Genomic DNA, 16,178 nt, shown 5'->3' on the forward strand with positions numbered 1-16,178 from the left:
AACGCCGAAAGGAAAAGACCGTCAAACCAGTGAACGAACACCAAGAAGGAAGAGACCGACAACCTGTTGATCGAACACCAGATGATAGAGATCGGCAACCAGGTGATCGAACACCAGAAGGAAGAGACCGGGAACCAGGTGATCGAACACCAGATGAAAGAAATCGGCAACCAGGTGATCCAACGCCAGAAGGAAGAGACCGACAACCAGGTGATCGAACACCAGTAGGAAGAGACCGACAACCAGGTGATCGAACGCCAGAAGGAAGATGACCGACAACCTGGTGATCGAACCCCAGAAGGAAGAGATCGGCAACCTGGTGATCGAACACCAGAGGATAGAGACCGACAACCAGGTGATCGAACATTAGATGATAGAGATCGGCAACCAGGTGATCGAACACCAGAAGGAAGAGACCGACAAAAAGGTGATCGAACGCCAGAAGGAAGAGACCGACAACCAGGTGATCGAACGCCAGATGAAAGAGATCGGCAACCAGGTGATCGAACACCAGTAGGAAGAGTCCGACAACCAGGTGATCGAACGCCAGAAGTAAGAGACCGACAACCAGGTGATCGAACACCAGAAGGAAGCGACCGACAACCAGGTGATCGAACACCAGATGATAGAGATCGGCAACCAGGTGATCGAACATCAGAAGGAAGAGACCGACAACCTGGTGATCGAACACCAGATGAAAGAAATCGGCAACCAGGTGATCGAACGCCAGAAGGAAGAGATCGACAACCAGGTGATCGAACACCAGTATGAAAGACATCGGCAACCTGGTGATCGAACACCAGAAGGAAGAGACCGACAACCTGGTGATCGAACCCCAGAAGGAAGAGATCGGCAACCTGGTGATCGAACACCAGAGGATAGAGACCGGCAACCAGGTGATCGAACATTAGATGATAGAGATCGGCAACCAGGTGATCGAACACCAGAAGGAAGAGACCGACAACCAGGTGATCGAACGCCAGAAGGAAGAGACCGACAACCAGGTGATCGAACGCCAGATGAAAGAGATCGGCAACCAGGTGATCGAACACCAGTAGGAAGAGTCCGACAACCAGGTGATCGAACGCCAGAAGTAAGAGACCGACAACCAGGTGATCGAACACCAGAAGGAAGCGACCGACAACCTGGTGATCGAAACCAGATGATAGAGATCGGCAACCAGGTGATCGAACACCAGAAGGAAGAGACCGACTACCTAGGTGATCGAACGCCAGAAGGAAGAGATCGGCAACCAGATGATCGAACGTCAGAAGGAAGAGACCGACAACCTGGTGATCGAACACCAAATGATAGGGATCGGCAACCAGGTGATCGAACGCCAGAAGGAAGAGATCGACAACCAGGTGATCGAACACCAGATGAAAGACATCGGCAACCTGGTGATCGAACACCAGAAGGAAGAGGCCGACAACCTGGTGATCGAACCCCAGAAGGAAGAGATCGGCAACCTGGTGACCGAACACCAGATGATAGAGATCGGCAACCAGGTGAACGAACATTGGATGAAAGATCTCGGCAACCTGGTGAACGAACACCAGATGATAGAGATCGGCAACCAGGTGATCGAACACCAGAAGGAAGAGACCGACAACTAGGTGATCGAACGCCAAAAGGAAGAGATTGGCAACCAGGTGATCGAACACCAGAAGGAAGAGACCGGGAACCTGGTGAACTAACACCAGAAGGAAGAGACCGACAACCAGGTGATCGAAAGCCAGAAGAAAGAGACCGACAACCTGGTGATCGTTCACCAGATGAAAGAAATCGGCAACCTGGTGATCGAACACCAGAAGGAAGAGACCGACTACCTGGTGATCGAACACCAGAAGGAAGAGATCGGCAACCTGGTGATCGAACACCAGAAGAAGTACCGAGGCAACCAGGTGTTCGGGTCCCTGGATCCGCGGACAACTCAGATGTTTATTTTCCAGGTAAAACTTTTATTTTTTTGAAGTTGCATTGATTTTTTAAAACCACTTGCTTGTTTTTGGTGATTTGATTTCATGTATTTAAATATTTTTTTTATTTCATTTTCGTTTTGACTAATATCTGCTATAATATTTTTATTTTATTGTCGTTTAGCATGTTCTGTTTGGTTGACCTCACGTCGCTATTTTTTTTTCTACATTGTTTATTGTTGTGGTCCGTCAGGTTTACTCGCATTCTATCTTCAGCAAAAAAAACTTTGGACCACCTGGTAGTTAAACACTGTCGGCATAGTTTGCTGAAATTTTTGCGCCACATTTCAATCCTCACTTGATTATTTGCCTACTTGTCACGTGGTCTGCTCAGCCCACAATGGAACGAACAATTATACGTCCCAGTGCCCCGATAGCTTATGAATTATATCTGCTATGTTGACTTTGTTTCCGTCCACTTGGCCAGTTGACGCATTATTGAGGGCGAGGGTTTAGCAAGCGTTTAGACGCTCAGTTAATAGCATTATTACGAACAGTTGTTACTTACGCAGCTTTTTAGTCGATCGTCTGTGCCATTATTTTAGGCTTCAGAGTATTGATTTACTTATCTACTGCAAACAAATTCGTATATTTGTGAAGGTGGTTAAGTAATGTCGTGTAAACAGCTTCAAACAATTTCTTCGTCCATTTAACGGTCGACGGCTGCATTATGTCAAAACCACTTCATGTCTTTATACGGACACCTTTGTACAATGGTGTATAGAAATATCGCGGGTGCTTAACAAAAGATTCGAGCAGTGAGTTTCGTTCTACGCACAGCGTGATTTAGCTCTCAGACCTTTTATTTGTGTCTCACGTGTGGCAAATTTAAAAAACCGCAACCCTGATCGAAACGCCCGATGGTCTATGTTTGTTTAAAAATCGAATAACGGGTTAACTTGTTACAGCTTTTGTTCGGATTTTAGAACGTTAGGTTAAATTTGTGCGTGAAAAAGGTTGTTCCATTCGAATCGTCTACACTACAACATGAACTGTTTTGTCTGCACTGAGCTGATATGAGAAAAAGTGCCTGTTTCTTCAAGGGACAATTGTTTCAAAGACAGTTAGACTGCTGAATGTCGTTTGACATTGAATGCTAAAATTACGTTAGAATGAGGTCGCTTTGTTTTCTTTTCTGTATTTCAATGGTGGCCGCGACGCATCACGTAGATGATGATGTCATAGTCACCGAAGTGGTCAGCAATGAGATGCTTGACATGGACTTTGAGGAGATGGCTGCTATGGAAGATGACGTACTGGAGATGAATTTTGAGGGGACAGTTTCGCCTCTTGTATTGGGTAACATATAGCGCATATTTCTGTGCGGTTTTAGCGATCGGCTTTTTATCAACGGCGCCGCTTTCAGAGAAAGCCGATTGTCGTATGAGCGTTATCGCACATTCCGTTCTTTGTTGCTTTACATGACCTTCGTTGTTAGTCTTAGCGCAGTTTGAGCAAAGTGTATTTGGCGGTTGGGCGGTACCCTTGCTCGTGTGTTCAAAGGCAGAATAATGATGGATAGCTCTGTACGATCTGAAATGAGGGTCGAATTAAACGCGTTTATCATTCGTCGCTTCGAAATTCCGACTATATTTGCTTTAACTTTCGCTGCTATTCTCTATCGTACACTTGCAAGAATTTTGGTCTAATTTGATTCAGGAAATGCAGATAAGCATTGCGGAAGCGCTTGGCCGCAAATGGCGTATAAGGCAAATGACAGACTGTGACGCTTTCTGTTGCTATTTCCGTTCGAGTCGAAGCTGCCTGATTGTATTATCTTAGACGGGTACGATACGACGACATGCCCAATTACCGTCAACTCTTCCTAAAGTCTTTTTTTTTCCGTTTGAAGTTATAATTTACCAGTTATAGTAAAATTTAAAACGGACATATATATCACCGACTTGTTGTTTAGCAAACACTAATAATATCTTTCAGAAGTATATTAGAAAACTGTAGGCGTAGATTTATATGTTTATATTAAAGCTTCCATTTTGTTACAGATCCATCTTGCCTCTCTGGGAAGACGGAACTTGTATTTTTGCTAGACACCTGTGACCAGGTGACCGAAAGCGACTTATCCTACCTCCGTGATTGGCTGAACGTTTTAGTGACCTCATATGACCTTGCAATACAAAGGTACCGTGTCTTCTGTAACACCATTTGTTCTATGTTTTAAAATCGTTTATTTTTAAAGTTTTCCTGCCAGAGGAGAAGAGGGCGACGAAGAGAAAACTCAGCTTGGTATTGTCCAGTACGGTGACGAACCCAGCGTACTGCTACACCTTGGACCTCATTCTTCGTTGTATTTTGTATCAGCAACAATTGATGCAATTAAACCAACCAGTATGTTATAATCATAGCGACTTAACGCCGTGGAGTGTTATGGTTTGAAGCTAAAATTCCTATTGATACAGATGGAGCCGCGAACCTTGCCAGGGCATTGAGATTTGTGCAACACTCGATTTTTAACTCGACTTCTGCTGTGCGAGAAAATGCGCGGAAGATTGTGGTGGTAATTTCAAAAGCAAACCAGGCTGGTGATGTTGTTAATGCAGCAACACGACTGAAAGAATCGGGTAATATTTTAAACTTCCCTCTTTTGCATTCGACTGTTAATGTTAGAGGTAAAATGTCTTTGTGAAAAAAACCTTAATAACGAAACCATTCAGTATTGGGTCCCCAGAAAGTTACATACTTGCCAATTTTGGTGATTAACGTAATGCCAATTACAGGGGTCGCGTTATTTATGGTAAGCGCTGCACTTGACGACTCTGGTGTGTTCCGTGAGTCGGTTACGTCACAGCCCAGCAAAAAGTTCGGATTTTCACTAAACGGTTACGAGCAGCTGGCTTCTATCCGAAATAAGATTAAGTGGAAGATTTGTAAACAAACCGACGGCAAGAGAAAGAAGTCGGGTGAGTTGCTCAGTGACGAAATGGCGCTTAACATACCACAGACGACAGCACTGCTTAAAAATAATTTGAAGTGTTTGATTGCGGACAAGGATCGCTTGAGAATATATGTGCAAACACGACAGAGACCGACATATGTTTACACGGGTCATAAAAGCGAGGCCCGGTCGCACTGGTCCGGCAATAACTTTGCGCCTTTCTGGTCGTTACCGACAGCACTAAAAGGTGAAACAGCTCCAAACTGTCAGCTAATTTGATAAGTCGTTCTGTCGTCTTTTACCAGCCGCACTGTGGAATTTACATTCCTAACATAAAAGCTGATATGGCGACCGTAGAAACTATTGTGTTCCCTCACCGCACAGCGGAGGGGCGGTTTGGCACGCAGCTGAAGTCAGACGCGCCGTTAGTTCGCGGTTTTAACGTTATCTTTGCGCGTTCATTTGGATCCAAAAACTTTATTACCTCACCGTATATAGCCTAGTTACCTTCAATTTGCAACATTATGCTATTGATCAACATTAGTACGCGTGGCAACTTTAATTTTCCCAAGACAGTCTCCTGCAGTCCCGGAGCTGCCGTTCTGTAGACAAAGCGATAAATTAAATTTGTTTGAGCGCATTCGGTAAATAATGTCCGCGATCGAATGGAGCGCAAATTTGGTTGTGCCAGTTCAAAGAATCCTTATAAAAGGGGTACGGATGCTCTTTGTAATATCAAGGGTCAATACTTTGAGTCCGTAATTACATTAATCGAATCATCTGAGACGCGGTGGGTGGCCTTATTTTATCGTTTGATGTGGTCCGCCTATATGCAGCAATGCAGGTGTGGCCTGGTGCAATCTCATTAATCATGTTCAAATGTTGTGGTATTGACGTTCGTTCTCCCCTTTAATCATATGTCAACACCTTAGTTTAATCAACGAGTCATTTCATACTCAAGTTTTTATTGACTTGTGGTTTTAATTATTCTTTATACGCGGGGAGAGATAAGTAATAACGAACAATGTTTATGACAGGCACTCGGTCAAAACCAAATGCGAAGTGCGAGTGCAAAGCTGGACCACCTGGCCAAAGAGTAAGTTTATACCATAATACTGATGCATATCGTTCGTTACTCATCACTCTCGCTTTATCTTTAGGGATTACGGGGAGGCAAGGGCGACAGAGGTGAAAAGGGAAATATGGTACGTAGGCAGCTGCTCGTATAATTACCACCGCATTCTAACGACCTTATGATATTAACACATTTGTCTTTTTAAGGGTAAAACAGGCGCACGCGGTAAGCAAGGAAACCCGGGCAAAAAGGGGCTTGTCGGTTTGCCCGGCCCGCCTGGACCAAGAGGACCACCAGGAAGAGGTGATATTGGCGGATTTGTGACGAGTGGCGTTCCAACGACCGAAGAGACCGCTGCAGTTGCGAAAAGGTTGCGGGCATCGGAAAGAGACGTGTTGAAAGAAATAAAACGGGTTTGTTGATGACGATATTATTCGCCTTTTATTGGATTACTAGTTTGACATTAATGGGGTGTTGCATTTTACGAACCTCGCATATGCATCTTTACAGGGTTACAAAGGTGTACGCGGCGAACAAGGCATGCCCGGACATACTGGGCCCATCGGGCCTCAGGGATTGCAGGTAAGAAAACTTAGTTCAGAGCTTTTTCCATAATACTTACTTGTACACATTTCGTATATAGGGTATACCGGGCACACAAGGTCGACGAGGCTTTCCTGGACCAGAAGGACCTGTTGTACGTAAAACTTGCAATATTTAGCAATAATAGTGATAAATTTGGTTTAACGTAATTATTTTATTAGGGACCTCAAGGGCCAGCTGGACCTGCTGGAAATATGGGGCTACGAGGGAAAATTGGCCCAATGGTAAGTAGAAGCATTCCTTACGCTTAGGCTTTATATTAAGTTTGAATAATCGAAACTACATTCTATGTATGAATTGTAACTGGATTTAATAATCACGATTACGTTTTATTAGGGTCCTCCTGGCCCTAAAGGCGAATCTGGTGGGGGATCTGGGGTGTCGAGAGAAGATATTGCTGAGATTGCCGGCACCGTTTGCAAAGCGTTAATTACTGGTAAGTTTCGTTAAGTCAACTTTAACACAACAACGCTACGCGCGATTTACCGCTTTCAGCTTGCTTAAAGGAAATGAGCATAATATAGAAATAAACGGTTTAGCTTGGCGAAGACAATGCTTTTTAGTTTGTGTCTTTTACTAGTAGACATCGCGCTTACAGTTGTAGCCAAAACACGCCTCTAGTTTGAAGTGTTGATATACTGCCCGGTGTGTTTTGTTTTGAGTTTTGGATACATTTTGTTTGACAAAGTTTCCTGTTAAGCTCCACCTTTCATCTAAAACCGTTTAAGTCATCACCTCATACAATGCGTTCTCAGTGACCTTAGCATATACTGAAGTCGGCTTCACTTCAAAGCTGTACTGTTACTGACTTGCTATGCTTCATTTGAAAGTCTTAACCGTAGGTTTGGAATAAAGGTGTGATTGTTACGAAATAGAGGGTTTTGTTTCGATGACAGAGCAACTGAAGTTCACGATCTCTGCCTGGAACATTTATTTACTCAGATGTGATGAATGTGGATTTTGCGTGTTATAGGGCGTGGGCTTATGCGCGCTTGGTTGCCTGTACAACCAGCTGCGGTTGTTTGTCTGCCTTCCCCTATTTGTCATCATATTTCGTAAATGTTTTGATGCATCTTGTTCAATGCTATGTTTCACCACAGAGCATGAGCGAACGCAGCGGCATGGATCGTACGAACGATCAGGACGACTCTCCCAATCTCAACTTCGATCACTGCGCGGACCACCGGGTCCTCCGGGATCGAGAGGATATCCTGGACCTCCTGGTAAGACCAAATATACTGGATAACTAATATTTTTTATATACAGCAGGGTGGGGTAAGATAGGACATGCTATTGAAAGAGCGTTGTTAATTGTTCAACTTAAAAAAGATCCGTGTAGTTGTTTAAAACAATATCAGGAAATATGGGTTTACGTGCTAACGGTTTCCCATCTTACCCCACAGTACCAAAGAGCCTTTAAAGTTAGACCTATTGTGTTCTTACAACATATTCCTTTACGACATATTTAACAACTTTGTGTTTAGGTCCACAAGGTTACGAGGGGTCAGTTGGCCCTCGTGGTTACCTTGGATTAGCCGGACCAAAGGGATCTAGAGGCGAAAAAGGTAAAACTTGCTTTTGTACTATATAGCTGCTTCACGTAGTAAGAGGTCACGCCAGACGTGGAGTTTTGAAATGAAATTAATTGTTATTAGGATTCATCGGCGACAAAGGTGAAAGAGGACCTTCCGGTATTGGAATTCAAGGTCCAGCTGGCATTCCTGGTGCACCAGGTACTTTATAATTATTGAAGTCTTTTGAAAGTTTGTTTAGTTTATTAGGGGTTGTATTACCTTTACCTGTCATGAATTTGAAATTGCCGTCTTTTGTAATTCGTATTCACGTTTGCTTTGCGGGGAGTTTACGTTTTATTGTAAAAAATTATAATAAGTAAGTTATATCGTGTAACTTTATATAGGTCCTCAAGGTAGAACTAAAATTGGGAAGCCAGGTCCAGCAGGAAGTCCTGGGCAGCGAGGACCAAGAGGAGCAAGAGGTTACAAAGGTGCACAAGGTGGCGCAGGAGCACCTGGAAAGTGTAGCAACAGACAGTGTTCTACTTTCTTGCGTCAGCGAAGATCCGCGGATATTAACAATGTTGTGGAAAATGTTCACGCTCGTGTTAACTTACGGAGTGAAGGGTCGGACGTCACGGATTCATGGTGGCCGTGGCATTGAATGACTGCATAAAATGTGACTTCTGTGTAATACTTTTCGAAAAGAACATGCGTTATACGCGAATCAGCTGTATGTTTTGACTAAAATTACATTTTATAGCTCAAACTTATTCATTTGCATGTGAGGCCGGCATTGCTAACTTTCGTAGGCCAAATTGCTTTCCTTTTTCAATCAGTAGCATTATTCTTCAGCATATTTCCTTTTTTAAACGTTTAGTTCCAATGCAGTGTCGTGTACATGCAACTACCCAGTGTTCCAGTGATCAATGAGTTTCAAATCATGTGGTTGTACCAAATATACCGTGTTCTAGAAAATTTGCTTTTATAATCTAAAAAGTGTATTTCTTCCGAAAAATAAATTAAGCGTCGAATCAAAAACACAACTGATTCTACAAAACACAGTTAGGTTTAAGGACTATACAGCAGAGAAGGTTCCATTATCATGGCCTTACACCAGCTTATCGGGCGCGCCGAAGTAATTAGCGCATGATCGGAATGTTTCCCTGTTTCAAAACAAGTTTAATTTATCGAATGGTTCCAGCGCAAGCGACCCGAGGCGGCAATTGTTGTTTCGCTCAACAATTGTAAGTTGACACTCCGGGTTTTTATTTCTTCGGGGGCGAACTGGGCGGAGTAAAACGTACACCCGTGTACCAGTTGTCAACGAATTGTGAAAGGGTAAGTTCGATTTTTCTATGGTCTCACATGTCACCAATGTTTTGACTAACATCATAGGGTTTTAAAATAATATTTGAAAGAATGAATCGGCTTAGTGCCGTGCTGGTAGAACCGTTGAATGATATATGTCATTGTTGTTTTGACTGAGTAAGGTATTCAGATTCTATAAATGCAACATGGTAGGTTATGTTAAGTTTTAATAGTTCAGTTATGAAAATGTAAACATATAGTAGGTTGGGGGAAGAAGGAACACCTTTTCATTCTATTTTCTCGCCCAATTTGGTAGTAAACAAAGAAAATGCAAAGAATTATAAAAGCGTATCCTCACGACTCCCCTAGACCGTTGTTAATTGTTTAAAACACGATCAAGACTTTTAGATATTATGTGCTAAAGGTGTTCCATCTTCTCCCACCCTGCTGTATATCAGTTGATACTTGTTATATAGTACTGTGGGGAAGATGGGACACCTTTGGCACATAATATCCAAATATCCTGATCTTGTTTTAAACAATAAACAACAGTCCATGGGGTTCGCGTATACGGTTTTATAATTCTTTGAATGTTCTTTGTTCATTTCCACATGTAACGAGAAAATCGAATAAATGTCCCATCTTCCCCTACCCTGCTATATGATATGAAAAAAGTGAAAAAAAGAAGGTTGATTTAATAATATTCACAGGCAAAGCAGAAGCGACACTCGTGGGCTCTTGGGATGGAATACTCCATGGAAATGGCGAAGCTCTCACGTATGTCGTACTATGGGACTGGGATTGGTAAAGGTACGTGCTAGTGTTATTATCTTATCCTGTTGAGATATGTAACTGTAGACTGCGTTGCTTAAAAACGGATGGGTACGTCCAACAATGATTTTGTAAATTCATTAGGATGAGTGTCGAAAACCTATTTGACGAACGAAACTGGTCATATAAGCTTTATTCAACTAAAAATTAGCGTCTCAGTAAAACAAACAAGGAAGACTAACACAACAAAAAGAATAAAACGAGTAGGATGAATTATACGAGAAAATACAGGAAAGTTAGTTACGTGCTTTTAACCGTATAGGCGTCGCACAAAATTTGTTGCGGTTTATTGCAATAGTATTGTGAATCGTTTTAAAAGGGTACTGGTATCCAAATGTAAATACTACATGCTGTTCGTATATCTGGTATGTATTGTAGGCCTGCAAGTTCCTGAGTGGGATTATAAAAGCGTTGGAGATCACAAGACATCTGGAAGATTGTTTCTTCAGAAAAGTCCCAGAGATGTTTTCACGTAAGTTATCAAAGGATTAGGGTACAATTAATTACCTGTAGTGTATCATCGTGTTGCTAAGGGTGGAATTTACGCAAGGCTTGCTTCAACTTCATCTTCAGACCCATGTTAATTTGTTTTAACATCGCCAAAAGTGCAAACGTCGCATAGCATTGAGCGTTTAGTTGATATGTTGTATAGTTTATTACAAGCTGTATTATGTAGTGCTCTTATTTTGGCGTTCAAGGTGAAACTTGCTTATTTTTTTCGCTTTAAACTTGCAATGGTTTATCTGTTTGTTGTGTTCGTGGTGAAGTGGTAGGTTTTTCACTCTATATATCAACTCGTATAGTATTTATATGGTATGGCTAGCAGTATGAAGAATATATAATAAAACTAGAATTTCAGAGTGGATTTAAAACGTGAGATGGTTGAAAACGACCGGAGGATAAAAACTTCCATGCAAGCTCATCGGACTACTCTTCATTCAGATAAGAAGAATCTGGAACAGGTTGTTTGATTATATACATTTAGCACAGTGCGTTTACTTAGAGCTACTATTAGAAGTATTTTAAAATTTCGCAGCATGATTGATTCATTTTAATGCACATTTTTTTAGGTAATTGAATTACTCAAAAGTAAAGAAAGCATATAGTAGAATGGGGAAAGATGGGACATCTTTTAATTCTGTTTTATCATCCAATTTGGTAGTAAACAAAAAACATTCAAATAATTATGAAACCTTATCCTCGCGACCCTCATAGACCGTTGTTAATTGTTTCAAACAAAATCACCATCTTTCCCCACAGTACTATATATAATATGTATTCGGGTAATAAAGTCCGTACTAATAAATATTGACAAAGGAAAAAATAAGTTTTTGCATAAAATCTGTTTCATAAAAATAATAAACGTCAATTCACCAGGTGATGAGAAACAACACGAAACCTTACGTTTGTTATAGAGGCAACATTCTCTCCAGATATGGGGAAGTTTTTAATAACTTGCCTGCGTCGCTCTCGAAAAATCACGTAAGTAGAAAATGAAACCTTAAAACTTAAGGTACACGATTCAGTTTGAATGAAAGATCTTAGTAGATATATTGTACTGTGCGGTAAGATGAGACACATTTAGCCCATTATATCTAAATATCCTTGATCGTGTTTTAAACAATTAACAGCGGTCTATGGGAGATGTGAGGTTACGGTTTTATAATTCTTTAAATGCTGTTTGTTTACTACCAAATGGACTAAGAAAATAGTTTAAAGGTGCCTCATCTTCCCCACCTTACTATATGTAAAAAAAATGAATTGAAGTAAACATTCGATTTTTTACTACCTTAAATTATTCTGACACGAACATCTGGGTGTGCAGACCATTACCCAGATAATGCAGTATACGACGTCATTTTTTGTTTTTGCTATACAGTTAGCGGAATCAGAAGAAATGGAGAGAGCAGATCCGCATGGTGGCGCTCCAATGACAGTAGTTGATGCAGAGACTGTTTTATCCGAACAATACGTTGTTTGTCATCGTTGCAAGAAAACTTACAAGGAAAGTAAGAATACAGCAGAAGCTTGCAGGTAAATTGATACTGTTGGGTATAAACCTGGTTGTATTGTAAGTTGACAATTCGTTTAGGCCTATAAGATATACGAATTAATTACTTCTAGCACTATGTATACATAATACAAACTTACTACAAAGTCATCATCACCATAAAAATCGGTGGAGTATTTATATATTAGGCAATTTTGCCGGCGCTGTGGCAATGTGGTTAGCGCGCCTGCAGACTGTAACCTAGAGATATTGGGGCCACAGCCATGGCCGTAACCTAGAGATAAAGGGTTCAAGGCTCGTCGCTGCCACCATTGTGGGCGTGTATGTTCTTGGGGAAGACGCTTAACAGCAATTGCTCCGACCCAGTGGTCTCTAACGGGGCTGTCTAAATTATCAGCCGTATACGTAAAACAGGAAAAAAATCCTAAAAATACTAACCCACAAAGTAAGGTTTACGTTTATACATTATTCAATTGAATATATTACGCTTCACGTACATTGTTTAAGATTCCATCTTGGCCCAATTATTGGAGTGTTTGGAGGAATGTGCCAAAGCTGTGGAAGACTGGATTACACGAAAGGATGCGTCTCTGGGTATCACACCAGAAAACCAAGAAGACAGGAAAGTAGCCAAAAGAATAACATTAAAAAGACACGACCGACATAAATAATGTATATTTTGCAATACATTCCCTTTTGGGGCAAAATTGTTGATTTGTTTTAACATAAAGCGTATGTTATAAACTTCATATACGCCTGCACTGTTGATGAAAAAATATGCCCCTTTTCTTTCTTAGATTTGTTTATTATAAAATATTATAAAAGTGTCCCGTCTTTCCCCACTCTTCTATATAAAACTATTGTTTTGAAAAGGTGCTATTATAGCCCCCACTGAATAAACAGGATAGCTGGTTGGGTTATATGGCTCCGTGTTGGTCCGACTTCGTATACAGGCTTCAGCGGGGTGCTATGTAGTACTAATTGCTTATATATCCAGAGACCAAACAATTCAGAATGTCTCGCTATGTTTTAATCCTTTTTCTGGTATAGAAGTACACGATACAGGATCGGGCAAAAGCTTACTTGAAAAGGGCTCGTAAGAGCCCGCCATGAGCCTAGACTGACCTCGAGGTCTCAGTGCCGATAGTGGCGTTAGCTAGTTCTCGTTTCTTGTTATTGTGTTAGGGACAAGGCGAATTATATACCGAACAGAATTACGTGACAGCAGTGTATTGTTTTAAAAAGGTGATATGAAATGCAAACGCAACCACGAAGCTTTGAAATTATCACAGGAACGCCGTGTGGCAACCGCCGTGGTAAATTAAGAGTAGATGAAATATTTCTTAAATATTAATGCAGAAAGACAGATAAAAAAACATCGATACTTTTGCTGCATTATTATTATTTGTGTATTTCTACTGCAAGTAGATGATCAACTGTAGATATACAATCTACAATATTGTATGAATTAATTGCTAGATCGCCTTTTAAATCAATAAACTACCATAGTTGATGAGAATATTCTCATGAACTATAAAACTACCAAGGAACAATTTTACACAGGGGAGTAATAATGTTTGAGTTTCTCTTACATGGGGAAATCCCATGCAATGTTCCCAAATGTCCATGTGAAAACTTTGTAGCTCGTGCCTTTCGTGTTTAGTTTTTATGACTAAAGTGGAAGTACAATGAAGATAAAACGACAAAAGCAAGCACGCAGCGCTTTGAATATATACAAGCACATATTCAAGTAAGTCTAGTAGTTTACATTTGTGTTTCTGCGTATAGACCAGACTAAGTTAACATTTTTTTGTTTACGTATCGTTTTACAGATTTCACGAGCCGTATTTAGTTTTGGCCGACGGTACGTTTTGTCAAGCTGCATTAAAAGCGAAAATCCAAATAAAAGATCACATCAGCAAGTACCTTAACACTACAGTGAAATGCTGCACAACCAGGTTTGTTTATAAAGGATTACTTTTATGTATTTTGTAGTCTCATAGTAAGAGTAATAAACTGTTAACTAAATATAAATAAATTTGCTAACTGAAAATATGTTTTATATGCCATCGCTTCATACCATATTCCTCATAACTAGGGTCGTGGATTTTCTTATTTTTGTGGAACCCTTAACTGTTTTAACTGGTTAACATGCAGATCCTATTATTCTAATAAAACCATCTTGTTTATTGCTATTCTGTTGCGAATTTTATGAAAAAGCCAACTTTATGATGTACATGCGGACGTGGACACATATGTAATTATGCATTGCTCTTTGTAATTAATCGACAGGCTAAACAATGATTAATATTATAAATCCATGTGTAAATGCCTGCAATTTCGTAACAAACTTTCTTCTTTGCTGAGGAAAACATTTAGGTTGTCTATTACGCCAATTTTATGTTGCGGTATGAACGATCAAGTTTTATGACAATGTGTGGAGTTGTTTACAAAATTTATTTCACAAAGGTCATCAAGCTACAGGCTATTTTTAAAACTAAAAACTTGTGAGCTAAATTTGGTGAATCGTGAATTCATTTCTCTCAGCAATATCTCATATCTTAAAAAGTCTTAATATTAATAAGAAATATGTTATTTTTTGTGAAACTTGATAAATAATTCATTTTTTCTGAACCTACAACCGACATAGCAAATTGAACTTGCAGAATTGAGAGTTTTGTTCACAACAATAATAAATTATCTATATTATAGATGTGTGTTGGCTGAATTGGAATTACTAGGTAATGAAATGCATGGAGCAAAGATGGTCGCACAAAGATTTCAACTACGAAGTTGTTCACATCGTAACTCGCCTGTTCCTGCAGCCGAGTGTTTAAAGTCGTTAATTAAAGACCATGAAAGTGGCCGGTACTTTATTGCAACACAGGTTTCGATTCTATAATGTGTTATGGTAATGTTTCTATTATGCATTAGTAGGCCAGGAGCATATAAAGCACGGCCAAAACCTTGTGTTAAAAAGCTAAACTTAACACAAGCAATAACATGAATAAAAATCCTTGCGGATTTTCTCCACTTTTTTAACCCTCATATAGATGACTTTTGGAGGATTTTAAATGTCAATACTCAAAAAATTAGTCTGTTTACCACATTAAACAAAAACAAATTATTTTTTTTATACAGGATATGGCTTTAACGAAAATAGCCAAAACCATTCCTGGTGTTCCCGTTCTTTATGTATTTCAATCTCACATAGTGCTTGATAAACCATCGAGAGCAACTGAAAATCACATCAAAGCAGTTTCAAAGGTACATTTCATGTTTTCTTACTAATCTAACAAAAGATGTACAAAATGCTCTTGGCCAGTGCCATTTTGTATGACATGTTCGTACAATTTATGTTTATGGCAGACAAGTTTTTTTATGTCTGTTAAAGACATTTGTCGACGACAGGTTGTGAACATTGTATGTTGGTCACAGGCGTTTTTTTATTCGTTAGTTTTGTCTGTTTCCTACTTACTTGTGTATATTTTTCATCACTGAATGTTTTCATTGTTTTAGGAAAAGCTTTCAACATCTGAAGCTGAGAAGAAATCGCTAAAACTAATGAAAGAAGATGCAAATATAATTCATGGAGAACGAACTGTTAAACAAGGACGTAAAAGAAAACGTGCCAAAGGACCCAACCCTCTGTCCTGTAAAAAGAAAAAGAAAACTGTTTCTAACAAAAAGACTAGCTGAATAAAGTTTTTTTTTTGTTTTAAAAAGAATACCATTTTTATATTGCAATATGCAAAGTGCTGCAACCCTGTGTATTTAATAGTTACTATGTTAAAATCAAAGGTAAAATCGAAGTATTACCAAAAAAAACAGGATAGAACATTTGTTATAAAAGTGTACTTTGGGTACCTACAAAAATAATAAAAAAATTCACGCAATAAATATGCATGTCAGTTACCATAGATTGTATATACATAGGCGTAAAAGTTTTGAAAAACGGTAA

At 40.0% G+C, this 16,178-nt stretch overlaps 3 protein-coding genes across 4 annotated transcripts in view; all 3 read left to right on the plus strand.

Moving 5' to 3' along the window:
- Nucleotides 1–9,105, plus strand: part of LOC100176989 — a 10,858-nt gene extending 1,753 nt beyond the window's left edge. The window contains exons 3-23 of the mRNA XM_026836866.1: nt 7–246; nt 392–739; nt 777–1,148; nt 1,221–1,292; nt 1,329–1,508; nt 1,653–1,952; nt 3,983–4,118; nt 4,177–4,325; nt 4,397–4,558; nt 4,715–4,897; nt 5,910–5,968; nt 6,033–6,077; nt 6,154–6,360; nt 6,458–6,529; nt 6,591–6,644; nt 6,712–6,774; nt 6,887–6,986; nt 7,651–7,773; nt 8,035–8,115; nt 8,206–8,283; nt 8,469–9,105. Of these exons, the coding sequence (XP_026692667.1) occupies nt 7–246; nt 392–739; nt 777–1,148; nt 1,221–1,292; nt 1,329–1,508; nt 1,653–1,952; nt 3,983–4,118; nt 4,177–4,325; nt 4,397–4,558; nt 4,715–4,897; nt 5,910–5,968; nt 6,033–6,077; nt 6,154–6,360; nt 6,458–6,529; nt 6,591–6,644; nt 6,712–6,774; nt 6,887–6,986; nt 7,651–7,773; nt 8,035–8,115; nt 8,206–8,283; nt 8,469–8,728 (3,284 nt within the window). The 3' untranslated portion in view covers nt 8,729–9,105. The remainder of the gene's footprint in view (nt 1–6; nt 247–391; nt 740–776; nt 1,149–1,220; nt 1,293–1,328; nt 1,509–1,652; nt 1,953–3,982; nt 4,119–4,176; nt 4,326–4,396; nt 4,559–4,714; nt 4,898–5,909; nt 5,969–6,032; nt 6,078–6,153; nt 6,361–6,457; nt 6,530–6,590; nt 6,645–6,711; nt 6,775–6,886; nt 6,987–7,650; nt 7,774–8,034; nt 8,116–8,205; nt 8,284–8,468) is intronic.
- A 182-nt stretch (nt 9,106–9,287) lies between these two features.
- On the plus strand, nt 9,288–13,137 carry LOC100187223. Of its 2 annotated transcripts, none has more exons than XM_002119228.4 (7): nt 9,288–9,405; nt 10,086–10,185; nt 10,585–10,678; nt 11,066–11,168; nt 11,584–11,688; nt 12,086–12,240; nt 12,725–13,137. In XM_002119228.4, the coding sequence occupies exons 2-7, from the start codon at nt 10,119–10,121 to the stop codon at nt 12,882–12,884; spliced, it is 684 nt and encodes a 227-aa protein (XP_002119264.1). In that variant the 5' UTR covers nt 9,288–9,405; nt 10,086–10,118; the 3' UTR covers nt 12,885–13,137. The 2 variants fall into 2 exon arrangements, with proteins under 2 accessions (XP_002119264.1, XP_026691233.1); XM_026835432.1 differs by lacking the exon at nt 9,288–9,405 and adding an exon at nt 9,476–9,584.
- Nucleotides 13,138–13,826: 689 nt separating this feature from the next.
- LOC100180912 (rRNA-processing protein UTP23 homolog) lies at nt 13,827–16,132 on the plus strand. Its single transcript, XM_002119275.5, has 5 exons — nt 13,827–13,967; nt 14,050–14,175; nt 14,930–15,104; nt 15,359–15,484; nt 15,737–16,132. The coding sequence occupies exons 1-5, from the start codon at nt 13,906–13,908 to the stop codon at nt 15,914–15,916; spliced, it is 669 nt and encodes a 222-aa protein (XP_002119311.1). The 5' UTR covers nt 13,827–13,905; the 3' UTR covers nt 15,917–16,132.
- Nucleotides 16,133–16,178: the final 46 nt, after the last annotated feature.

Source organism: Ciona intestinalis, chromosome 1 (genome assembly GCF_000224145.3).
Source record: "Ciona intestinalis chromosome 1, KH, whole genome shotgun sequence".
NCBI lineage: Eukaryota > Metazoa > Chordata > Ascidiacea > Phlebobranchia > Cionidae > Ciona > Ciona intestinalis.

Coding starts and splice junctions, on each gene's coding strand:
- LOC100187223 (XM_026835432.1), top strand. Junction 10,186..10,584: donor TGGGACTGGGATTGGTAAAG/GTACGTGCTAGT, acceptor TATGTATTGTAG/GCCTGCAAGTTCCTGAGTGG. Junction 11,689..12,085: donor CGTCGCTCTCGAAAAATCAC/GTAAGTAGAAAA, acceptor TTTGCTATACAG/TTAGCGGAATCAGAAGAAAT.
- LOC100180912 (XM_002119275.5), top strand. CDS start 13,906: ATGAAGATAAAACGACAAAAGCAAGCACGCAGCGCTTTGAATATATAC. Junction 13,968..14,049: donor ATATACAAGCACATATTCAA/GTAAGTCTAGTA, acceptor ATCGTTTTACAG/ATTTCACGAGCCGTATTTAG. Junction 14,176..14,929: donor GTGAAATGCTGCACAACCAG/GTTTGTTTATAA, acceptor TCTATATTATAG/ATGTGTGTTGGCTGAATTGG.